Source organism: Oncorhynchus mykiss, chromosome 8 (genome assembly GCF_057628025.1).
Source record: "Oncorhynchus mykiss isolate SJ-2025 chromosome 8, ASM5762802v1, whole genome shotgun sequence".
Classification (NCBI taxonomy): domain Eukaryota; kingdom Metazoa; phylum Chordata; class Actinopteri; order Salmoniformes; family Salmonidae; genus Oncorhynchus; species Oncorhynchus mykiss.
The window spans coordinates 57946282-57971467 of record NC_143029.1 but is presented as its reverse complement, the minus strand read 5'-3'; the positions used below and the strand labels follow the sequence as shown (position 1 = coordinate 57971467).

General features: G+C 43.1%; 1 protein-coding gene and 1 long non-coding RNA gene across 6 annotated transcripts in view; one reads left to right on the top strand and one right to left on the bottom strand.

Annotated features, from left to right (window-relative positions):
* The window catches only part of LOC118965531 (uncharacterized), an 11300-nt gene extending 4663 nt beyond the window's left edge, over positions 1 to 6637 (bottom strand). Inside the window, exon 1 of one of the 2 annotated variants that reach the window (XR_005052916.2) lies at positions 6575 to 6637. This is a non-coding gene — a long non-coding RNA (uncharacterized LOC118965531). The remainder of the gene's footprint in view (positions 1 to 6574) is intronic. The other variant, XR_005052915.2, reaches the window with a different exon arrangement.
* Positions 5881 to 25186, top strand: LOC110530183 (polypyrimidine tract-binding protein 2). 4 transcript variants are annotated; one of them, XM_021613049.3, is made up of 14 exons: positions 5881 to 6019; positions 6716 to 6746; positions 6838 to 6889; positions 8051 to 8226; positions 10324 to 10467; positions 10650 to 10925; positions 11102 to 11297; positions 13313 to 13390; positions 16000 to 16115; positions 19521 to 19554; positions 20106 to 20198; positions 21544 to 21760; positions 23516 to 23593; positions 23762 to 25186. In XM_021613049.3, the coding sequence occupies exons 1-14, from the start codon at positions 6012 to 6014 to the stop codon at positions 23889 to 23891; spliced, it is 1629 nt and encodes a 542-aa protein (XP_021468724.1). In that variant the 5' UTR covers positions 5881 to 6011; the 3' UTR covers positions 23892 to 25186. The 4 variants fall into 4 exon arrangements, 2 of the variants coding, with proteins under 2 accessions (XP_021468724.1, XP_090038194.1); XR_016482486.1 differs by lacking the exon at positions 19521 to 19554 and having other exon boundaries at positions 5889 to 6019; XM_090182068.1 differs by lacking the exon at positions 13313 to 13390 and having other exon boundaries at positions 5894 to 6019.

Here is a 25186-nt window from a genome sequence, read left to right as displayed (position 1 = left end):
GCAACCTTTCGGTTACTGGCCCAACGCTCTAACCACTAGGCTACCTGCCGTAATATGTAGGCAGAGTTTTAAAGTGGCTATGCATAGATAATAACAGAGTAGCAGCAGTGTAAAAGGGTGGGGGGGGGGGGGGGGGGCAATGCAAATAGTCTGGGTAGCCATTTGATTAGATGTTCAGGAGTCTTATGGCTTAGGGGTAGAAGCATAGGGACGTGCATTATCATGCTGAGACATGAGGTGATAACGATGGATAAATGGCATGACAATGGGCCTCAGGATCTCGTCACGGTATCATTAAAATGCAATTGTGTTTGTTATCCGTAGCTTATGCCTGCCCACAGCATAATCCCACTGCCACCATGGGGAACTTTGTTCATAACGTTGACATCAGCAAACCGCTGTCCCAAATGACACCATCTGCCCAGTTGAAATTATTAATCCCTGAAGAGTACACTTCTCCAGATATGACGCCAAACTGCAGTCAGGTCAAGACCCTAGTCAGGATGAGGAGCACACAGATGAGCTTCCCTGAGACGGTTTCTGACAGTTTCTTCAGAAATTCTTCAGTTGTGCAAACCCAGTTTCATCAGCTGTACTGGTGGCTGGTCTCCGAAGATCCTGCAGGTGAATAAGCCAGACGTGAAGGTCCTGGGCCGGTGTGGTTACATGTGGTCTGTGGTTGTGAGGCCAGTTGGACATACTGCCAAATTCTCTAAAACGACATTGATAGAGAAATTTATATTAAATTATCTGGCAACAACTTAAAATTTGAGAGAAATAAGCTTTTCGTGGATCTAAATGTTTTCCTCATAATCCTGGACTATCAGACCACCATCTTATTACGTTTGAAATCGCAACAAATAATCTGCTCAGACCCCAACCAAGAATCATCAAAAGCTGTGCTATAAATTCTTGGACAACCCAAAGGTTCCTAGATTCCTATTTTTGATACTGCCGCAAAGCTAACTAAAAGCAGCATTCCCCAAGAGAGGATGGCTTTCACTTCAGCAGTGATGAATTCATGAACTTCCTTAGATAGCAAGTTACGGACTCCTCTTTGAATCTACGTATTTCTCCAAACTCAGTTGTCCTGAGTCTGAACAGAACTGCCAGGACCTAGGATCAATGGAGAAACTCCAGTTTAAAAAAAAAAATCTTGACACATTCATAAAAATAGCAATGTCCTCTAAACCGGAAAGCTGCATACTGCACCCTATTCCAACTACTGAAAGAGCTACTTCCTGTAGTTAGCCCTCCTATGTTGAAAATAATAAATGGCTCCCTATCCACCGAATGTGTACCGAACTCACTAAAAGTAATAAAGCCTCTCTTGAAAAAGCCAAAACTCCCATTCCTCTCGAACAAAATTGAAAAAGATGTTGCGCAGCAACTTACTGCCTTCCTGAAGACAAATAATGTATATGAAACACTTCAGTCTGGTTTTAGACCCCATCACAGCACTGAGACTGCACTCATTAAAGTGGTAAATTACCTTTTAATGGCATCAGACCAAGGCTCATCTGTCCTCGTACTCCTAAACCTTAGTGCTGCTTTTGACACAATCGATCACCACATTCTTTTGGAGAGATTGGAAACCCTAATTGGTCTACACAGAGAAGTTCTTGCCTCGTTAAATCTTATCTGCTGGAAAGATATCAGTTTGTCTCTGTGGATGGTTTGTCCTCAGACAAATCAATTGTACGTTTGGCGTTCCTCAAGGCTACATTTTAGGGCCACTTGTTTTCACTATACATTCTGCCTCTCTGTGATGTCAAATATATCTGCTGTTGGATCTGACAATTAATCTTGATGATTGTACAGTTGTCTCAAATAAAACTTTGAAGGACCTCAGATTTACTCTGGACCCTGATCTCTCTTTTGACCAACATATCAACAGCTTTTTTCCATCTTTGTAACATTGCAAAAATCATAAACCTTTTGTCCAAAAATGATGCAGAAAAGCTTATCCATGCTTTTGTCACTTCTAGATTAGACAACTGCAATGCTCTACTCTCCGGCTACCCAGATAAAACACTAAATAAACTTCCATTATTGCTAAACACGGCTGCTAGAATCTTGACTAGAACCCCCAAAATTATCATATTACTCCAGTGCTGACCTCTCTACACTGGCTTCCTGTTAAGGCTAGGCCTGATTTTAAGGTTTTACTGCTAACCTACAAACCATTACATGGGCTTGCTCCTACCTACCTATCTCTCCGATTTGGTCCTGCCATACATACCTACATATACTCTACGGTCACAAGATGCAGGCCACCTTATTGTCTCTAGAACATCTAAGCAGCTGGAGGCAGGGGCTTTCTCCTATAGAGCTACATTTTTATGGAATGGTCTGCCTAGCCATGTGAAAAATGCAGACTCGGTCTTGACCTTTAAGTCTTTACTGAAGACTTATCTCTTCAGTAGGTCCTATGATTGAGTGTAGTCTGGCCCAGGGGTGCCAAGGTGAACGGCAAGGCACTGGAGCGACGAACCACCCTTGCTGTCTCTGGCTTGCCGGCTCCCCTCTCTCCACGGGGATTCACTGCCTCTGACCCCATTACAGGGGCTGAGTCACTGGCTTACTAGTGCTCTTCCATGGGTGCGTCACTTGAGCGGGTTGAGTCACAGACGTGATCAGACGTTATATCCTGCCTGGTTGGCCCTGTCCGGGGGTATCGTCCCCCGACCCCCCCCCCATCTCAGCTTCCAGTCTCTATGCTGCAATAGTCTATGTGCCGGGGGGCTAGGGTCAGTCTTTTATATCTGATGTAATTCTCCTGTCCTCAAATCACATTTTATTTGTCACGTGCGCCGAATACAACAGGTGTAGACCTTACAGTGAAATGCTTACAAGCCCTTAACCAACAATGCAGTTAAGAAAAATACAAAAAAATGAAATAAAGTAACAAATAAAGAGCAGCAGTAAAATAACAATAGCGAGGCTTAAAAGAGTAACAGTGACTTAAAAAAATAGTAGCAGCCGTGTAAAAGGGGGGGGGGGGGGGCAATGCAAGTAGTGATTTGATTAGATGTTCAGCAGTCTTATGGCTTGGTGGTAGAAACTGTTTGGAAGCCTCTTGGACCTAGACTTGGTGTGCCGGTACCGCTTGCCATGCAGTAACAGAGAGAACAGTCTATGACTGGGGTGTGTGACAATTTTAGGGCCTTCCTCTGACACCGCCTGGCATAGAGTTCCTGGACAGCAGGAAGCTTGGCCCCAGTGATGTACTGGGCTGCACACACTACCCTCTGTAGTGCCTTGAGGTCAGAGGGCGAAGTAGTTGCCATTCCAAGCAGTGATGCAACCAGTCAGGATGCTCTCCATGGTGCAGATGTAGAACCTTTTGAAGATCTGAGGACCCATGCCAAATCTTTTCAGTCTCCTGAGGGGGAATAGGTTTTGTCCTACCGTCTCACGACTGTCTTGGTGTGCTTGGACCATGTTAGTTTGTTGGTGATGTGGACACCAAGGAACTTGAATCTCTCAACCTGCTCCACTACAGCCCGTCGATGAGAATGGGGGCGTGCTCGGGACTCCTTTTCCTGTAGTCCACTATAATCTCCTTAATCTTGATCACATTGAAGGAGAGGTTGTTGTACTGGCACCACACGGCCAAGTCTTTGACGTCCTCCCTATATGCTGTCTCGTCGTTTTTGGTGATCAGGCCTACCACTGTTGTTAAAACAGCAAACTTAATGATGGTGTTGGAGTCATGCCTGGCCGTGCAGTCATGAGTGAACTGAGCACGCACCCCTGAGGGGCCCCCGTGTTAAGATCAGCGTAGTGGATGTGTTATCTACCCTTACCACCTGGGGGCGGCCCGACAGAAAGTCCTGGATCCAGTTGCAGAGAGGAGGTGTTTAGTCCCAGGGTTCTTATCTTAGTGATGAGCTTTGAGGGCACTATGGTGTTGAACGCTAAGCTGTAGTCAATGAATAGCATTCTCACATAGGTGTTCCTTTTGTCCTGGTGTGAAAGGGCAGTGTGGAGTGCAATAGAGATTGCATCATCTGTGGATCTGTTGGGGCGGTATGTAAATTGGAATGGGTCTAGGGTTTCTTGGATAATGGGTTTGATGTGAGCCATGACCAACCTTTCAAAGTACTTCAAATCAAATCAAACTTAATTTGCCATGTGTGCCAAATATAACAAGTGTAGACTTTACTGTGAAATGCTTACTTACAAGCCCTTAACCAACACAACTCTCTAGGTAGATAGTGTGGTCTACAGCTTATCATGAGATACTCTACTTCCAGCGAGCAAAACCTTGAGACTTCCTTAGATATTGTGCACCAGCAGTTTACAAATATACATAGACCCTCACCCCTTGTCTTACCAGAGGCTGCTGTTCTATCCTGCCGATACAGTGTCATCGTTCAGCCATGACTCAGTGAAACGTAAGATATTACAGATTTTAATGTCCCTTTGGTAGTATATACATGCTTTTGGTTTGTCCCATTTATTTTCCAGCGATTGTACGTTGGCCAGTAGTACAGATGGCAAGGGCAGATTAGCCACACAAGGCAACCCGATCTCTTTCCGCAATGTCTTTTCTGTCTCATCTCTTTCTGGGACGAGGGCCTGTTTGGGTGTCTGAAGTCAATCCCTCTCGTCCGACTCATTAAAGTGAAATTCTTCGTCCAGTTCAAGGTGAGTAATCGCTGTTCTGATTTCCAGAAGCTCTTTTCGGTCATAATAGATGGTAGAAGCAACATTATGTACCATATAAACTGTGAAAAAACAAACAAAATAGCATTGTTGGTCCTCTCCGGCGCCATTTTACACTTATCTGGTGTCCTGTGAGAATTTAAGTATGCTCCCTCTAATTCTCTCTCTCTCCCTCCCGAAGGATCTGAGCCCCAGGACCATGCCTCAGGACTACCTGGTCTGATGACTCCTGGCTGTCCCCAGTCCACCTGGTTGTGCTGTTGCTACAGTTTCAACTGTTCTGCCCACAGCTATGGAACCCTAACCTGTTCACTGGACTTGCCATCTTGTCCAGACCTACTGTTTTTGACTATCATCTATGAACGTTTGATCATCTTGAAGAACAATCTGGCCTTAATGGCCATGTACTATCTCCACCCGACTGGCCACCCCTCAGAGCCTGGTATCCTCTCTAGGTTTCTTCCTTTCTAGGGAGTTTTTCCCCTAGCCACCGTGCTTCTACACCTGCATTGCTTGCGGTTTGGGGTTTTAGGCTGGGTTTCTGTAAAGCACTTTGTGATATCTGCTAATTTTAAAAAGGGCTTTATAAATACATTTGATTGATTATAAATACATTTGATTGATTGTGTATATGGACAATTTCAGCTCATGAAACATGGGTCCACTTTACATGTTACACTTATATTTTTGTTCAGTGTAGTTGTACATTGATGAAGGATCTGAAGTTGCATACGTCATGAATAAGTACTGGTAGTGAGGTCCAGTGGCTTGTGATTGAGTTTTTTTGCAGATGGTTTTATTTATTTAACTAGGCAAGTCAGTTAAGAACAAATTCTTATTTGCAATGACAGCCTAGGAAAAGTGAGTTAACTGCCTTGTTCAGGGGCAGAACAGCATTTTTTTTACCTTGTCAGCTTGGGGTTGTTAGCTCGGGGAATCGATCTAGCAACCATTCAGCCCAACACTAACCACTAGGCTACCTGCCAGCTAACAGCTGAAGCTATTGTTTCCCTTATTTTGTTCCCTTGTTTTCCTTATAATGACAATAAATGCAAGTGCAGGAATGTTTTGTTCAATAAAATGCTTTTAAAAAGCTAAGTAGCAAACAATAACACTTGCCTAAACTCATATTCAAAGAAAGTATATCTTTAAAATGTGGAATTAAGCCATACCCACTGATGCACTGTAGATAAGTGGAAACTCGGTTTTGTTCGGCATTTTCCGTCTCTCCGCACACTTCATGACAGCATTTGCGACCATTTTGCTGACGTGCTTGTGTGTCTGAGTGGAGCTGAGGTTTAAAGAATAAATATATACACGAAAATAAACCTCATTCGGCAATGGACGGGTATGTGTTCACGTTTGCATGTTGCTCTTAATTAGATTCGCTAAAGGTTTTAATGTTGCATGGAAATAGCTATTCAATAACGTTAGCAAGCTAGCTAACTCACTGGGCCACGTTTGCCTTCGTTCTGGACATGGTGCCCGTCTGCCACCCATCTTGTTAGAATTACACTAGCTAGCTAATGCGAGTACAGTAGAATTTGACATCGTGTGTCGATTGGTTTAACTAGCTCCCCAGGAGGTGTGATGACTACGCTAAAATTGAGTAGGGTCAATATTTCTGCAAGTTCGTTTGGCTAACCATTCACAATGTCGTGTTGTTAGTCTCAGTATGTTCGCTACTACCTAGCTAGGCGTGCAGGCACCCCTGCGCTTTGTTATGGTAGAATGGCAGGTTTCCTTTGTCTCTTCCGATGAGTTAGGTGGGCACTAGCTATCGTGTACCGCAAGGTCTGATACTCGAATATACTAAAGTAGAATTGGCAATGCGCTTTTATATTCAACCTGTAAATACGATGAATACACATTTAGCTAAATATAACTGAAAGCCAAAACTCACGCACTCTGGAAGCTGGTTTTAGCCTGGATGGATAACGTTAGCAAACCGGTTGGATAGTAGGCGTAGCTAACTTGATTATTAATTGCACACACCCTAGCAATATATATTTTTGTTCCGTTAATTTTCATGTTTCTTATTCAGCATTGCCACTGATGTTGCAGTTGGCGTGAAGGTAAGTTTGCACTTTAGCACCTGACAGGACACTTTCATCAATTGGGAAATGATGTACCAAATATATTAATGTATGCATTCTTATTTTACAGAGAGGCTCAGATGAATTAAATCTCTACAGCACCAGCCCTAACTCTGTGACTGGTGAGCACTTTTTCTCTCCCACCCAGGCATATAGGAAAGTAAAGCTAGAGCCATTCACATTCTAACATATTACCCAGTCAATTGTCATTGACATGTTTTAAAGGCTCAGTGCAAACAAAAATGTGATTCCTTCCCCTGTGTTTTACATATATATTTCCACATTGCGGTTGGAATAATACTGTGAAAATTATGATGCCCTTTTTGTGTAAGAGCTGTTTGAAAAGACCGCCTGAAATTTCAGCCTGTTGTGGTGTGATGGAGTGGCTCCCGAGTGGCGCAGCGTTCTAAGGCACTCCCTGGTTCAAATCCAGGCTGTATCACATCCAGCTGTAATTGGGAGTCCCATAGGCAGGCGCACAATTGACCCAGGGTCGTCCAGGGTAGGCCAACATTGTAAATACAAATTTACCGCCTGAGGCAGTAAATTAGTTAAACTAATAAGAGAGTTCCAAACTGCTCTGCCAATAACAGCTAGTTTCCCCCTCCCCACTTGTTGCCCAGAAATGATTTGATGTTATGTTTAGTATTGTTGCTGCATTGTTGGGTTCAGGCCACTGTACTTGCAGTAGAAATAAAGATACCTTAATAGAAAATGACTCGAGTAAAAGTGGAAGTCACCCAGTAATATACTACTTGAGTAAAAGTCTGTTTTTACATATACTTAAGTATCAAAAGAAAATGTAATTGGTAAAATATATTTAAGTATCAAAAGTATAAATCATTTCAAATTCCTTATTAAGCAAACCACACGGTACTATGTTTTTATTTAATTTACAGATAGCCAGGGACACACTCCCAACACTCAGACATCATTTACAAGTGAAGCATTTGTGATTAGTGAGTCCGCCAGATCAGAGGCAGTAGGGATGACCAGCAATGTTCTCTTTTTAAGTGTGTGAATTGCACAATTTTCCTGTCCTGCTAAGCATTCAATATGTAACTAGTACTTTTGGGTATTGGGAAACTGTTTGGGGTAAGCAGTACATTTATTTTCTTTAGGAATGTAGTGAAGTAAAAGTTGTTCAAAATATAAATGGTAAATTACAGATATTCAAAGTATTTGTTCTTAACTGACTTGCAAGTTAAATAAAAATAAAAATTAAATTTAAGGGCTGAGGACAGCTGATGCGATATATTCATGCATGATGCTTGATTTCACAGCTAACGGCAATGACAGCAGTAAAAAACTGAGAGTAGAGGACAGGATGGAGAGTCCCCCATCCCGGGTGCTCCACATCCGGAAGCTGCCCAGTGAGGTGTCTGAGACGGAGGTCATCGCCCTGGGCCTACCGTTCGGCAAGGTCACCAATATCCTCATGCTGAAGGGCAAAAATCAGGTGAGTTTTGTGGCGGAAATTGTCTTGGGTATTTTCTTTTATGCCGTTATTGTAGTGGCATGATTAAGGCCAGGAGTTTGTCCTTACCATAAAAAGCAGGGGTATGCAACTATGGAGCGGATGTTCGGGGTGCGGAATAATATTAAAAGTTGTTCACTGCAAATTGACCATAACTATGCACAAAAATGAGATTTTTTTTTTTTAAATATACAGAACAAAAATAAGAACGCAACATGTAAAAAGATCCCAGAAATGTTCCAACTTATTTTTCTCAAATTTGGTGCAAAAATTTGATTGCATCCCTGTTTAGTGAGCATTTCTCTTTTGCCAAGAGAATTCATCCACCTGACGGGTGTAGCATATCAAGAAGCTGATTAAACAGCATAATCATTATACAGGTGCACCTTGTGCTGGGGACACTAAAAGGCCACTCTGAAATTTGCAGTTTTGTCACACAACACAATGCCACAGATGTCTGAAGTTTTGAAGGAGCATGCAATTGGCCTTCTAACTGCAGGAATGTCTACCAGAGTTGTAGCCAGAGAATTGAATGTTTAATTTCTCTACCATAAGCTGCCTCCAACATCGTTTTAGAGAATTTGCCAGTACTTCCAACCGGTCTCACAACTGTGTAACCACACCAGCCCAGGACCTCCACATCCTGCAAGATCGTCTGAGACCAGACAGCTGATGAAAATTCTGTCTGTAATAAAGCTCTTTTATGGGGAAAACCAATTCTGATTGGCTGTGCCTGGCTTCCATGTGGGTGGGCCTGTGCCAACCCATGGCTGCACCCCTGCCCAGTCATGTGAAATCTGTAGATTAGGGCCTAATGTATTTATTTAAATTAACTAATTTCCCTATGATCTGTAATTCAGTGAAATCGTTTACAATGTAGCATGTTTAGTTCATATTTTTTGTTCAGTATACAATCATTTCATACATTGAGACACGAGCACATATTTTTTTCTAAACTTTTATGGGAAAACTTGGTGAGCAGATATCATAAATGGAACCCATTTTTTGCTGAATTCCTGGTGATTTTAGTCTTGAGTTTTTTTTAAACCAAAACAAACTTGGGGCTGGTTTTCGGTTTGTGGTCCGCCTGTTGCCGATCCCAAATGAAAAGGGATTTTTTTGCATTGATTTTGGCCCTTTGCCTACTTCCGCAGAGTTAGAAACTTGTGTATATACCATTTGTATGTGTCTGCGTCCAGTATGAAGGGAGTTTCGAGGTAGTTTCTCGTACCAATAACTAACTAATGTTAGCGCGATGACTGGAAGTCAACAGCAACAGCTAGCATGACTTTTGCGCTACTGCTAATTAGCAATTGCGCTAACCCTAGTTAGCAATTGCGCTAACCCTAGTTAGCAACTTCCTTCAAACTGAAGCAGAGCGGGAACATGGTATGAGTTTCTGACTCATCTAGATGAAGGGCTTCATTGACAATTTTGAAGTTTCCCTTAGCCTCACAATTGTTTTACCATTTTCTTTTCAAGACAACCAGGGCTACAAGTAGAACACAAAACATTTTGACAAACGGTTGCATTCATGACTTTTATTTACAAATAAGGTCCACCAAATCAAAAACTGATGGAAATGGATTCATATGAATGCTGTAAGTACAGAAATTGTTTGCTCACTGGAAAATGAATATCCAACTACTCAGTAACAACTGTGTGGAGTTTGACTGCAACTATGTGAGATTAGTACATTATAGACACTATGTCCTAAGATTTATGTAGAATAACCCCTTACCTTCTCTCAAACCCTGCTCTAGCTAAGCCCTCGTTAATCAGAGGCTAATAGTTGGTATCTACGGATGCAGTAGAAATGGACAAATCCAATTAAATCTGTAGCTCAAACACACAGTTTAAAAGGAGTTAAAGACCAAAATGCGCCTGCGTTACGGTGGGACTCTTGTGTTAAACCTCGCCCGAGCATTCCCTGTTCAGGACAAATGGTCAGGAACTCCTGACCCTAAGGTTTTTTTTTTTTTTTTTTTTTAACCAAGCAATTTAATATTTTAATACTGGGTATAGAACAAATGTTTCCTCTTTTGTCTTTCTTAAAATTTTCCTTTGACCATGTGCAAGGCGTTCCTCGAGCTGGGTACAGAGGAGGCAGCCGTTACAATGGTGAACTACTATACGGCAGTGACGCCTCAGGTCCGCAACGTCCCAGTGTTCATCCAGTTCTCTAACCACAAGGAGCTCAAGACAGACAGTGCTCTCAACCAGGTGAAATTCTGTCCTTTCCCAGAAAATACACCTGTGCATGACTAGTATTGAGTCTCTAGTGTAGACACACAGAAATGTTGTACTAGGCAGCCTTGGCATTTGCGACTAAATCTATAAAAGTGCAGACTGCCATCTTAATTTCTTATTTTCTCTCTTCCTCTCTTTCATACATACCCGCCCAGCGTGCACAGGCTGTCCTCCAGGCAGTGTCGGCGGTTCAGGAGGGTGGCTCTCCCAACTCTGACACCAGTGCGCTGGATAGTGTTCTTGCGCAGGCCCCGAGCCCCGTGCTCAGGATAATCATTGACAACATGTTCTACCCCGTCACTCTGGACGTCCTCCAGCAGATCTTCTCCAAGTTTGGAACAGTCATGAAGATCATCACGTTCACCAAGAACAATCAGTTCCAGGCCCTGCTTCAGTTCAGCGAACCAGTCAACGCCCAGCAAGCCAGGCTGGTGAGCAGGCATTCAAACAAGTAGTATATTCAGTTCTCAGTCAATTTACCTGTTAAAATGAAGGTTGATAACAATTCCGTTTGTCTCCTGGGCTCTCTCTCCAGAATATCACAATGTTGAAAACAAAAATTATAAAAACAAAAAGCTATTTATATTTCATTCATCACTTTTTCCAGTCCCTGGACGGCCAGAACATCTACAACTCATGCTGCACACTGCGGATCGACTTCTCCAAACTGGTCAACCTCAATGTCAAGTACAACAACGACAAGAGCCGCGACTACACCCGGCCCGAGCTGCCCGCTGGCGATGGCCAGCCCTCCCTAGACCCTGCCATGGCTGCCGCCCTCAACAAGGACTCCTCCCTGCTTGGTAAGACCTGCCTCCACCTGTCCAACCATCTTCTCTCTTCTCTTTCCCTCTGTTCTCTCCTCTTTTTTCAGACCTGTCCGGTCAGCTCTCTCCTCTGTATAAAAGTCAATACCACTAAGTGTTTTCTCTCAATGGGAGGCTGGGTATATGCAGTTGAAGTGGGAAGTTTACATGCACTTAGGTTGGAGTCATTAATTCATTTTTTCAACCACGCCTCAAATGTCTTGTTAACAAACTATAGTTTTGGCAAGTCAGTTAGGACGTCTACTTTGTGCATGACACTAGTCATTTTTCCAACAATTGTTTACATACAGATTATTTCACTTATAATTCGCTGTATCACAATTTCAGTGGGTCTGAAGTTTACATACACTAAGTTGATTGTGCCTTTAAACAGCTTGGAAAATTCCAGAAAATTATGTCATGGCTTTAGAAGCTTCTGACAGGCTAATTGACATCATTTGAGTCAAATGGAGGTGTACCTGTGGATGTATTTCAAGGCCTACCTCCAAACTCAGTGCCTCTGTTTGACATCATGGGAAAATCAAAAGAAATCAGCCAAGACCTCAGGAAAAAAAATTGTAGACCTGCACAAGTCTGGTTCATCCTTGGGAGCAATTTCCAAACGCCTGAAGGCACCACTTTCATCTGTACAAACAATAGTACGCATAAACACCATGGGACCACGCAGCCGTCATACTGCTCAGGAAGGAGACTCGTTCTGTCTCCTAGAGATTAATGCACTTTGGTGGGAAATGTGCAAATCAATCCCAGAACAACAGCAAAGGACCTTGTGAAGATGCTGGAGGAAACGGGTACAAAAGTATCTATATCCACAGTAAAACGAGTCCTATATCGACATAACCTGAAAGGCTGCTCCGCAAGGAAGATGCCATTGCTCAAAAACCGCCATAAAAAAGCCAGACTACGGGTTGCAACTGCACATGGGGACAAAGATTGTACTTTTTGGAGAAATGTCTTCTGGTCTGATGAAACAAAAACAGAGTTGTTTGGCCATAATGACCATTGTTATGTTTGGAGGAAAAGGGGGGGGGGGCTTGCAAGCCTAAGAACACCATCCCAACTGTGAAGCACAGGGGTGGCAGCATTATGTTGTGGGGTTGCTTTGCTGCAGGAGGGACTGATGCACTTCACAAAATAGATGGCATCATGAGGCAGAAAAATTATGTGGATATATTGAAGCAACATCTCAAGACATCAGTCAGGAAGTTAAAGCTTGGTCACAAATGGGTCTTCAAATGAACAATGACCCCAAGCATACTTCCAAAGTTGTGGCAAAATGGCTTAAGGACAACAAAGTCAAGGTATTGGAGTGGCCATCACAAAGCCCTGACCTCAATCCTATAGACAATTTGTGAAATAGCGTGTGCGTGCAAGGAGACCTACAAACCTGACTCAGTAACACCAGCTCTGTCAGGAGGAATGGGCCAAAATTCACCCAACTTATTGTGGGGCGCTTGTGGAAGGCTACCCAAAACGTTTGACCTAAGTTAAACAATTTAAAGGCAATACACTCAATTCGTTTTTGAAAGCATGTAAACTTCTGGCCCACTGGGAATGTGATGAAAGAAATAATAGCTGCAATAAATAATTCTCTCTCCTATTACTGACATTTCACATTCTTAAAATAAAGTGGTGATCCTAACTGACCTAAGACAGGGAATTTTTACTAGGCTTAAATGTCAGGAATTGTGAAGAATTGAGTCTAATTGTATTTGGCTAAGGTGTATGCAAACGTCCAACTTCAACTGTACATATCTAATACTTTGTAGAGCTAGTAGGTGGATAATAGAAATCTCTACCAGTCCAGTAACACACCACGAAGTGACAAACAAAAGGAGGAACGAGAACAAAATGGGTCACTATATTATCAGCAGTCTGTTCTAAGCCATAAAAGGGCCTTGTCGATTTGCTTAAGCTTGTCTACATTATAACTACTCTCATCCTGCCCTACCCAACGTCTATATTTTAGCCTTTTCCTGTACACTCTGTAGGTACCCCCTCAGGAATGGTAGCTCCCTACTCTAGCGGTGGAGGGTTTCAGTCTTCTCTTTCCTACTCGCAGGGCGGAGGTAACTATGCTTTACATTATCTTTTCTTTCTTTCACTCTCAAGTCTTACCTGGTGTGTCTTGTCTCGGGGCGAAAGAGACAGAAATAGCTGGTGATATAGCAACCACTCCTGTCAGACCAAGGAAGAAGACAAAATGTCTACTAGCATGTTTGACTTGTTTGAAATACACTGAACAAAAATATAACCGCAACAATTTTTATGATTTTACTGAGTTACAGTTTATATATTTGGAAATTGAGAACTTCATTAGGTCCTAATCTATGGATTTGATATGTTTGGGAATACAGCTATGTATCTGTTGGTCACAGATACCTTTTTAAAAACAAAAAAAGAGAACCAGTCAGTGTCTGGTGTGACCACCATATGCCTCATGCAACGCGACACATCTCCTTTGAGTTGATCAGGTTGTTGATTGTGCCCTGTGGAATGTTGTCCCACTCCTTTTCAATGGCTGTGCGAAGTTGCTGGATATTGGCAGGATCTGGAACACGCTGTCGTACATGTCGATCCAGAGCAACCCACACATGCTCAATGGGGGACATGTCTGGTGAGTATGCAGGCCAGAAGAACTGGGACATTTTCAGCTTGCAGGAATTGTGTAAAGATCCTTGTGACATGGGGCTGTGCATTATCATGCTGAAACATGAGGTGATGGTGGAGGATGAATGGCACGACGATGGGTCTCAGGATCTCGTCACGGTATCTCCCTTGCATTTAAATTGCCATCGATAAAATGCAATTGTGTTGGTTGTCCGTAGCTTCTGACTGCCCAAACCATAACCCCACCGCCACCATGGGGCACTCTGTTCACAATGCTGACATCGGCAAACAAGCATTTCGCTACACCCACTATAACCGCTGCTAAATATGTGTATGTGATTTGAAACCACTCGCCCACACAACGCCATACACGGTACGCTGTCTGCCAGGTACAGTTGAAACCAGGATTCGTCTGTGAAGACCACACGTCTCCTGCGTGCCAGTGGCTATCGAAGGTGAGCATTTGCCCGCTGACGTTTGTTATGATGCCGAACTGCAGTCAGGTCAGGACTCTTGAGGACGACGAATACGCAGATGAGCTTCCCTGAGATGGTTTCTGACAGTTTGTGCAGATATTCTTAGATTGTGCAAACCCACAGTATCATCAGCTGTCCGGGTGGCTAGTCTCAGACGATTCTGCAGGTGAAGAAGCCAGATGTCTCGGTCCTAGGCTGGCATGGTTACACGTGCTCTGCGGTTATGAAACCGGCTGGACTTACTGCCAAATTCTCTTAAACTACGTTGGCGGCGGCTTATGGATGAGAAATTAATATAAAATGATCTGGCAACAGCTCTGGTGGACGTGTCTGCATGACAATTGCACGCTCCCTCAATTTGCATCATCTGTGGCATTGTATTGTGTGACAAAACTGCACATTTTATTTTGTTAAAAAAAATATTTTTATTGTCCCCCGCACAATTTGCACCTGTATAATGATCATGCTCTTTAATCAGCTTCTTGATATGCCACACCTGTCAGGTGGATGGATTATCTTGGCAAAGGAGAAAAGCTCACTAACAGGGATGTAAACCAATTTGTGCATAATTTGAGAACAATTTTTTTTGTGTATGGACATTTTTTGGGTTCTTTTATTTCAGCTCATGAAACATGGGACCAACACTTTTACATGTTGGGTTTTCATATTTTTGTTCAGTGTATATGATAGTTGCTTGAGAATAACCAAGGATGTCGTTATGAACGGACTTAGAACATGTGGAATAATGAAAGGTTAGCTTTAGAGTTGACTAACCTTTCGTGTGTCTTGAATATCTTTTGACGGGGGTTGTGTGTGCGTGAGCACGTGTCTCCGTGTGAGTGCACGTGCTCCTGTGAGCGTGTCCGGCCCAGCTGATGATACTGTGGGCATGTAATGCACACTAGCGCATCGATTCCCAAACTAGGGGTTGCAACCCCACGTGGGGTCGCCTGGTTTGAAAATGGAGTCGTGAGAGAAACTCGACAAAAACAAAGTGCTCGGTTCATAGAACCTCGGTACGTCAGTAACCTCTGGTACTAGCCGCTAGATGCGGTTGTAATAAACAGTGGTGCCTGTTTTCCTACTACCAATATGTCTTTATTTTTAGAACAGTTTAATACTATGACCCCATCACTGAAAGAGAAGACTCTCAGGAACACGCCTGTCTTCTGTTGTGCTTTACAATGCCCACAAGCCGCGCAGAACTCATTAAAACAAAGTGGGCAAGACCAGGCACTAAATCAGACTTGGGGGGGGTGGGGGGGTGGGGGGGGGTATTCCCTATTGCCTGATGATCTTCTAAACTTCCCAGTACCTTTCTGGTGCATTTCAGTCATTTCAAACCACACTTCCTTCAGATTAGAAAAAAAGCCCCAATTTAAAAAAAGATAACATTGGCTGTTGATTGCTTTAGTTTTTTCTTTAATTATTATTATTGATTTATTTACATGGCGGGGTTGTGAACAATGTTTATCAAAATTGGACCAACCCCTGCTGTAGCAGATGGTTGTGTGGTGTGCTTTGCCTGTGCTTGCTCTCTTGTGTCCCCATTTACCATGTTAACGTGCCTGGCTCTCTGGCCATTCCTCCAGGAGCCATCAGTCCTCTGAGTGCTGCGGCCGCAGCGGCGGCTGCTGCGGGGAGGGTGGCGCTCTCCGGACACTCTGGCTGCAGCGGCGTGCTCCTGGTCAGCAACCTCAACGAAGAGGTCAGTAACATCCCCCTTTTCTCTCGCTCTCCTCATACAGGAGGATCTCATGCTTCGCTGGCGTTACACACTTGTTCATTGTTTCTGACATGGACTTAGAGCAGACATTTATTATGGTTGGTATGACTGGTGTTATTTCATGAGTGGAAAGGCTCAGAAGTTTGGCGGGAAATATCCCCATCTGTACAATTTGGCTATTTAGTCCACCCTCACATTTAGTTGCACAAGTACTCAATACCTGCATGGCATTATCTATTACACCCCTTGATCAGTACACAGATCTGAAAATATATTTTATAAGATGGCTACGACTTAAATGACTACTATATTCAGTGTTGCTCAGTATTCCTTGACTGTTATTCTATAAAGCTCTGCTGCACACACATCTAGTTTAGCCCTTAGAAATGGAGACCCAGTTTTCCTTGCATAACATTTTAAGTGATTAAGACTGTCAAGAGACCCCTAATAACCTATTTCTGGAAAAAAGTATAATTGACCTGATTTTGCCATGCAAAACACATTTTGCAACAATTAAAAAATATATATATATTTTTCCCTGCATAAAGACTGACATACACGACGGGTTAGCTGACAACAAATAAACCTCACAAACGATGCGCACGATTCAATGGGCAGAAGTCTATGTTGTGATTCTGGAGGAACGGATAGTTAGCAACAGTGACAATAAGTGGCTCGTCTTGGATAGCATATATTGTTTAGACGTCACGTCTATGCAATAATTCGCTAGCTAACCAACAACTTTATCAATGTGTTTTGAGACAAGTGCTCATTGTGCAAATGTATTTGTTTTCAATAGACATGGGCGACAAATATAGTTTACATGTTGTCAACAATCGAACAGGCTAATAACTACACCGTGCGTGAGCGTTGCAAAATACATTTTGAAATCTGTTTAATTATTGCACTAACACTGCTCGCGCACGCCAACGAGCGTCTGCGTTGCCAAGGGCTAAAATAGAAGTCAGTTCTATTTCTGAAGCAGATCGCGCTGCAAGTTCTGCCTCTCCCATCTCCTCATTGGTTTAGAGAAGCAGGTACCCACGTGCCATCTCCTCATTGGTTATACCCACGTGGGTGATTGAAAGACGCATTACCGCCACTGACCTCATTCATCTAATTTATTAAATATGCCAATCGCAATATAAAGTCAAGAGAAGGAAAAGGCCTGGAAGGAAGAGAGATGACTAGAAACAATCCGGTTGACCGTTTTGTGTGTGGATTAATTGGCGGAGTAGAAGACCTTGTGCATTTCAGGTAAAATAACAACTCAATGTTTATATCCCAGGACAAATGAGCTAGCAACAGCAAGCTAGCTAAATAGGACAAATTAGCTAGCACGTGCAAGCTAATTAGCTAAATTGCCATAAATGTTTAATGCTTCTTGACCTGTCCCCAAATTAATATAATTGGTTCAAAGTTTGTTTTTTGATATTTTAACCTGCATGTCGTGATCGCGTTTGGTGTAGGGGGACAAAATACATTTATGCATGATGGAGCACGCGTGCAGCCGGTTTGGGTTCCGTGTAAACCAACCCAGTCTGTTTTGCCCCATAGTTGCGCACACTGTTCTGTTGCTAAGCAACCAATCCATCTATATAGACAGGTTAGCTTACAACGTCATGAAAATGATGCGTGCGAATCAGTGTCCAGAAGCCGCACGGTATGATTCTGAACGGTCAGATAGCTAGAAACAATGACAAACAGCCATGTGGGGAATCGTAGGTGTCTCGTTTCAGCTCCTTGTATCCTGTTAATGATCTTGTTTTTGACTGATTTCATGTCAATGCTAATATGGCTAAAAATTGCTAGCTAGCTAATCAACAAAGGTAATGATGTATTTATGCTTTCAATAAACATTTGGCGGCAACAGTTAACATGTCAACAGTCGATAAGCCAACCCTGTCTGTTTTGCCCCATAGTTTCGCTGCTAAACAACCAACCCGTCTGTCTATAGGACATCAGGCTTTAATTGAAGGGTTAGTCTGAGGGTGTAAGTACCAAGATGAGTGGATTGTGTTTCTCTGTCAAGCGTCATTCACCATGAGGAAAGACCGAAGGTTGGGAATGAACGAGGTTGCACATCCAGTCAAGAGATGTAATGCGAGGGATGATGATAATGATGATGATGCATTCTCACATCGGTGCTCATTTATGTGAATTTTATGTTAGCCTCAGTGCTTGCATATGTTTTTTGTCTCCATAGCCTAAGTCAACTGAACTGCAGTTACTTCTCAGGCTCTGTCTTAGTGAATGGAAGGGCTCCGTTCACTCTCTCTCTCTCTCTCTCTCTCTATCTATCTGCTATGCATTCTGTGCAAATTTTAACCACTGTCTCCTAAACTCTTTCTCTCTTTCTCTCCCTCCCTCCCTCCCTTTCTCCCTCTTTCATGTCAAGTGATAGTCCTTCCTAACTGTCGTTCTTTTCTTTCAAGCCCCCCCTCCTTCACTCCTCTCTCCCAATGCCTTTCTCTAAGCTATGTCAAGTTGGTATGAACTGTGGGGGCTGTACCAACCACTCCCACCCCAAATTTTCTCAGCCACTGTCTCTCTATCTATGCTATATCTATAAATTCTCGACAGAAGTAATATTCTCTGATCATTTCTCTCTCCAAACACTGGGTTTGTGGACTTGAACATGATAAGTTCTGTTTATGCCATAACTTTGTAAGGTGGTTTTCATGTCTTTACCTGCATGCCCCAAACGCTCCTCCTTTGGAAATTGATAGAGGGTAGCGCCCCTGCCACCCGCTTTAACCAATATTCCTGCATTTCATATGCTATCAAGCCTACTTACGTTACTAAAACCTTAACTTGAGACTCTTCTGCATGCCCAATCCATGCCCCCCCCTCATCACTATTGGCCACAAACTAGGCTTGGGTGTAAATGTACTCTGCTCCCCCTTTGGTCTCAGGTGTTGACATTTGGCACTATTATTTCCTTGTATGTTTGGGATTAAAGCCCCCCACAGCAAAACCAAATCCAGCCATTTTCTGACCAAACTCCTGCATTTCCAATGTACTGACCTGTTTTTATTTTTGTCCCCCACCCCAACTCTTTGTTTTTGATTTACTCCGCATTGCTGCCCCCTCCCACCCCCCTTCCCCTCGTTCATTCCCACCCTTCCGTGTTTCCCCCTTTGTGTCCTGTCCGCACCCTCCTCCTTTCCTCCCCCCTCCTTCCACACGTTCATGCTTTGTGCCTGAACAAAAATGTTCCTCCTCGGACCAACTTCCCCAATTAACTGCCTTGAACCCATGCTCCATGACCACCTCACCATTCTACGGGAAACCACCCTCCGTTATGGATGATCTGTCCATCTCCGCTCTACCTCCGACTCTTCTCTCTACCTGTCTTACGCTGCTTGCTCTTCTCTCCTTCTAAAGATGGTTACGCCCCAAAGTCTGTTTACCCTCTTCGGTATGTTATCGTTAGCACTCTACCTTTTCCGTTTTTAGTTGTTTGTTCTTTTTACTCCATGTTTTTTGTTTTCTCTATCTCATTTGATTTATGGTTAGTATTTCCATAGTTGAGTAACTGTTTCATGTTTTTCTTTCACGTTTTGTTTAATCGCACATATTGATTCAGTTGAGTACAGATTTTGGCCTTCAAGGCCTCTAGTCTCATCTCTCTCCATCTCACTCCATGAAATAATTACGCTAATGCATGGTTGATTATTTGGCATGTTTTTATTTTTCATTTCACCAAGCTTGTTTTTTGGAGGGATTTTATCAGCATATTCTCTCTATTCTCTCTCTCTCTCTCTCTGTTATAAGGCTATTGTTCGAAGACTCTCTTTTGATTGGTTTAAATCATATGGATGATTGCTCCATCCTGTTTCACGTCTCATATTTAAACTCCCTAAAGCACTAACTTTGTCCTTCATGGTTCACTCCTCCCTCTCCTCTGCCTGCCTTTTGCTCTCTCCTCCTCTCTCTTCCTCCCGCCGTCTGCCTATCATTATAATGAAGGGGTGTACGGTGATGCTCAGCGCGTGAAGATCCTCTACAATAAGAAGGACAGTGCTCTCATCCAGATGTCGGACGGGAACCAGGCCCAGCTCGGTGAGTGGGTTCCCATTTGCCTTTCACATGCGTAGGCAACGGTTGGCAGGCTTCAGAGCGTCAGGCATCATGCATCTTGAAAACACGTCATTTAAAAAAATAAATAAACTGATTTCATATTATGAGGCGTCTTACCTGGCTTGAAAGTAGCATGAAGCCAAAATCCGACCATATCGTGGAGGCAATTATTGACTTCCATATGCCATTGCAACCAGTAGCCTCTCTCTCTTATGTTCTATTGGTTTTCAAATCCCCTTTCTTTCATTGTCCGGTAGTCATATTAGTAACCCGTGCTAGTTGTTGCATCTTTACTTGTCCTTTATTTGAATAAATATTTTGAATGGATATTTTTATCTGTCAGATTAAACCCCTCCCATGTGCGGTGTGCTGTTGACAAGTGTTTTCCTGCTAACTGCGTTATGGAATGAACATTTGCGCGGCGTAACCAATTGCTTTTTGCGCATTGCCTGCGCTTATAATGTGAAGACATTAAGCTAAATGTTCTGATCTGTTGCATCAGCCTCAAAGCTTTTTAAAGTTGTTTTGTATGTATCCTAGGCCTGCCTACTGGTTGTTTTGAATTTGGATCTATCGTCCCACGACTGTCCCAGAGTCTGTTTGGAATAGTCATTCTTTCTCGCACAGAATGACTCGTCTTTGCTCATCTTGTTGTCCGAGGAAGAATAACGGTCCACATTTAATTTATCAGGTGCGCATCGAAATGTCGTAAGGACGCACACCGTTGCATCCCGTGCATCTTCGAGTTGCATGTTCTGTTAAAATGAATTTCCACAATTTCAATGTAATTCATTTCTGTCATTCTGAGCAGCACCCCTAATCGGGTTAAGTACCCAATGCATATTGATCCGATACATTTCTCAAATTTCCAGTGAATTCAAATCCTGCTGGTCAAATGTCCGGGGCCACATTTTCCTGACGGAAACCCTGTTCCTAACTAATCAGTTAATGAATCAATCAAGTACGAGGGAGGAGCGAAAGCCTGCAAACACTCGGCCCTCCATGGAATGAGCTCGACATGTCCTCCTAGGTGGATCCTAAAGCAACTCTTAACATTTCTAATACATGGTAGATATAAAGGATATAGACATTTGTATACTGTTAAAAAAAAAATTTCTTTTCTTTTTTCGACAGTGTGCAGGCATCTATCCTTTCTATTAGGCTGTTTTTTAAACCTACGCACTTGTGATTGACATTATTTTGAAATAAGGACTATAAAAGAGCAGACGGCGTGTCATTGTTTCTAATTAATGGCAGAGAACCATCTCCACATTAACCACATGAGAAACATGTCACTGTACCATGTTTCCTATGTGCTTTTCCTCAGCAATGAGCCACCTGAACGGCCAGAAGATGTACGGGAAGATAATCCGTGTGACGCTCTCCAAGCACCAGACTGTGCAGCTGCCCAGGGAAGGGCTGGATGACCAGGGCCTAACCAAGGACTTCACCAACTCCCCCCTGCACCGCTTCAAAAAGCCAGGCTCCAAGAACTTTCAGAACATCTTCCCTCCGTCCGCCACGCTCCACCTCTCCAACGTCCCGTGAGTTTGTCTTGTGGTTTGGCTTGATTCTTGTTTGATTCTGTCTAACATTTCATGTTTGTTGTGTGCTAGCTAGTGCATTAGCATGGTCTATGGAGTTCCTCAAGGCTCTGTTCTCGTACCACTACGGTTTTCATTATATGCTGCCTCTGTTACACTACATGACCAAAAGTATATGGACACCTGCTCTTCAAACATCTCATTCCAAAATCTTGGACATTAATATGGAGTTGGTCCCCCCTTTGCTGCTATAACAGCCTCCACTCTTCTGGGAAGGCATTTCACTAGATGTTGAAACATTGCTGCGGGGACTTCATTACATTCAGCCACGAGCATTTGAGGTTGGGCACTGATTTTGGGCAGTTAGACCTGGCTCGCAGTCGGAGTTCCAATTCATCCCAAAGGTGTTCGATGTGGTTGAGGTCAGGGCTCTGTGCAATCCAGTTAAGTTATTCCACATCTATCTCGACACAACATTTCTGTATAGACCTCTTTGTGCACGGGGGAATTATCATACTGAAACAGGAAAGGGCCTTCCCCAAACCTTTGCCACAAAGTTGGAAGCACAGAATTGTCTAGAATGTTATTGTAAGCTGTAGCGTTAAGATTTCCCTTCACTAGAACAAAGGGGCCTAGCCCGAACCATGATAAACAGCCTCAGACCATTATTTCTCTCCCACCAAACTTTACAGTTGGCACTATGCATTGGGACAGGTAGCGTTCTGCTGGCATCCGCCAAACCCAGATTTGTCCGTCGGACTGCCAGGTGGTGAAGCGTAATTTATCACTCCAGAGAAAGCGTTTCCAATGCTCCAGAGTCCAATGGCAGCAAGCGTTACACCACTCCAGCCAACGCTTGGAATTGCACATGGTGATCTTAGGCTTGTGTGCAGCTGTCTGCCAAGGAAACCCTTTTCATGAAGCTCCCGAGAAAAAGTTATTGTGCTGGCGTTGCTTCCAGAGGCAGTTTGGAACTCGGTAAAGTGTTGCAACCGAGGACACACAATTTTAACGCGCTTCGCGCTTTAGCTCTCGGCGGTCCCGTTCTGAGAGCTTGTATGGCCTACCACTTTACAGCTGAGCCTTTGTTGCTCCTAGACATTTCCACTTCACAATAACAGCACTTACAGTTGACCAGGGCAGCTCTAACAGGGTAGAAATTTGACTAACTGACTTACTCGAAAGGTGGAATCTTATGATGGTGCCACGTTGAAAGTCACTGAGCTCTTCATTAAGGCCTTTCTGCTGCCAGTGTTTGTCTGTGCTCAATTTTTATGCACCTGTCCACAACGGGTGTGGGTGAAATGGCAGAATCCACTAATTTGAGGGGGTGTCCACATACTTTTGTGTGTATATATATATACACACAGTATGTTATTTGTTTGTAGTTTTGCTACTGTATTTAAAGGGATACTTTGAGGTTTTGGCAATGAAGACCTTTACTTCCAGAGTCCGATGAACTTGTGGGTACCATTTTGTATTTCTCTGCGTACAGTTTGAAAGATGTTGCTAACTAAAGTTAGCGCATACTGGATACAGAGACCTAAAAATGGTATCCACGAGTTCATCTGACTGGGGAAGTAGATAAAGGGCCTCATTGCCAAAATCCAGAAGTATCCCTTTAAGGGTTGGCTGTAGTGCTGGTTAGGTCTTGCAATACAAGTAAATTGAAGTAGTTTAAAGTGTATCATTGCATTGACATGGCTGAATGTGCTTGCGTTGAGTTTCGCACACTGTTGATTTTGGATTCGACAGGGAGGACGTGACTGAGGAGGATCTGAGACAGCTGTTCTCTAACGCAGGTGGCACTGTGAAGGCATTCAAGTTTTTCCAGTAAGACACTATCTTTTAACTGCCTGTAACTTCTTATCAAATTTAGTCCCAAGGCTGGACCTTGGAACACCATTTGGAATATGCCATCATAATTTTACCACCTGTGTGTGTGTGTGTGTGTGTGACTTGATCGTGGTTATCTGATCACGTTCTTCTCCCCCAATATAGAGGCCACAAAATGGCGCTACTCCAGATGTCTACAGTCGAGGAGGCCATCCAGGCCTTGATGGACCTCCACAACTACGACATGGGCAGCAACCACCACCTGAAGGTCTCCTTCTCCAAGTCAACCATCTAGATGAACCACGCCATCACAACCCACCCCAACCCCTTCTCTGACAAATCTCAATGTGTGGTGCTCACCTGTTCAGTCCCCTCGGGGAGACCACAATGATACTCACCTCCTAGGGAAAACATTTGAACCAGTCATTCCTTTTTAGACAATATTGATTATCAAAAGCCCCCCACTCTAGATGTGACTGTAGTTTCTACGATGTCATTGACGTAAAGCATCACCTGTCTAGGTCCCCTTATCCCTCTCCACCTTAGTTTGTGTGGTTGGCAAGCTCCCTCCCTATGTTCTTCACGAGAATGAATTGGATTCCCTCTTTTTCTTAGAATGAATCAGCGAAAATGTGCCTTACTCAGCAAAATATTCTCATCGTTTTGCCTCCTTAAGTTTCTAAAAGTGATAGAGGTCTAGGCACATTCTGTTTGGTTGTGGTTTCTGTTTTGTTTTCCCCTCCCCTTTTACGTTACTTGATGTTCACCCATTTGAAATGTAGATTTAATAGTTTTGCTTTTGCGCTTTGTTGATGATTAACCTGATTTAGCGGACTTAGATAAGGAAGCCCATCTCTATTCAGTTGGTTGGGTTGTTTAATCCCAAACAAGTCAAGGCAAGGCCATTTTGTCCGGGTTGAGAATGATTACTGTAAAGGCTGTTGACGCCATTGTACACTTCACCTGCTAAGGATGACTGCTTAGATGTTCCCTTACTGACTGTAAATGCTGTCTAAATGTTTTTCAAACCTTACTTGCGTATGTCAATGTTCCCCTTTTTTGGTCATTTTTTTTTTTTTTCTTTCTTTGATTGAAAATGGCAGTGAATCTTTTTGAGCATGTACTAATGGGTCATGGTAGTAGTGAAGACATGTTGCTGTTGCATGCGTCCTACATCCAGATGGGCAATGTGTTCACTGGTCAAAGTGAAGTATGATTTTACATGAGGACGGACTACCTGTTGGGACCAAAGTAAATGTGCCTATAGTCCTACTTTACAATTTAATTTAAAAGAAACGTATTTTACAAAAACAAATGTGGATTATGTGTTTGAGAGGGGGAACAATACAAATCAAAGTCGAACCCTCGCAGAATGTTTCTCCTTGATTTCAATAATCTTCTGTGGTGTTTTTTGGTCAAGAATTACCCTTAAACTACACAGCTTCAGTTGAAGCAACAACGACAACAAAAAGATTGGAATGTGTGGGGAAAAGTTATCAATATTTTCTACATGGATTGAGTTTTTACATCTTAATTGTAATTATCAATATAGTTTGGAAAAGGCACGATTAAAAGCTCATTTTCTACCGA

Bases quoted from the DNA above. Each gene is read 5' to 3' on its own strand.
- LOC110530183 (XM_021613049.3), top strand. The intron at 11,298-13,312 runs GTAAGACCTGCC...TACACTCTGTAG, and splicing joins CAAGGACTCCTCCCTGCTTG to GTACCCCCTCAGGAATGGTA. The intron at 16,116-19,520 runs GTCAGTAACATC...CTCCTTCTAAAG, and splicing joins TCAGCAACCTCAACGAAGAG to ATGGTTACGCCCCAAAGTCT.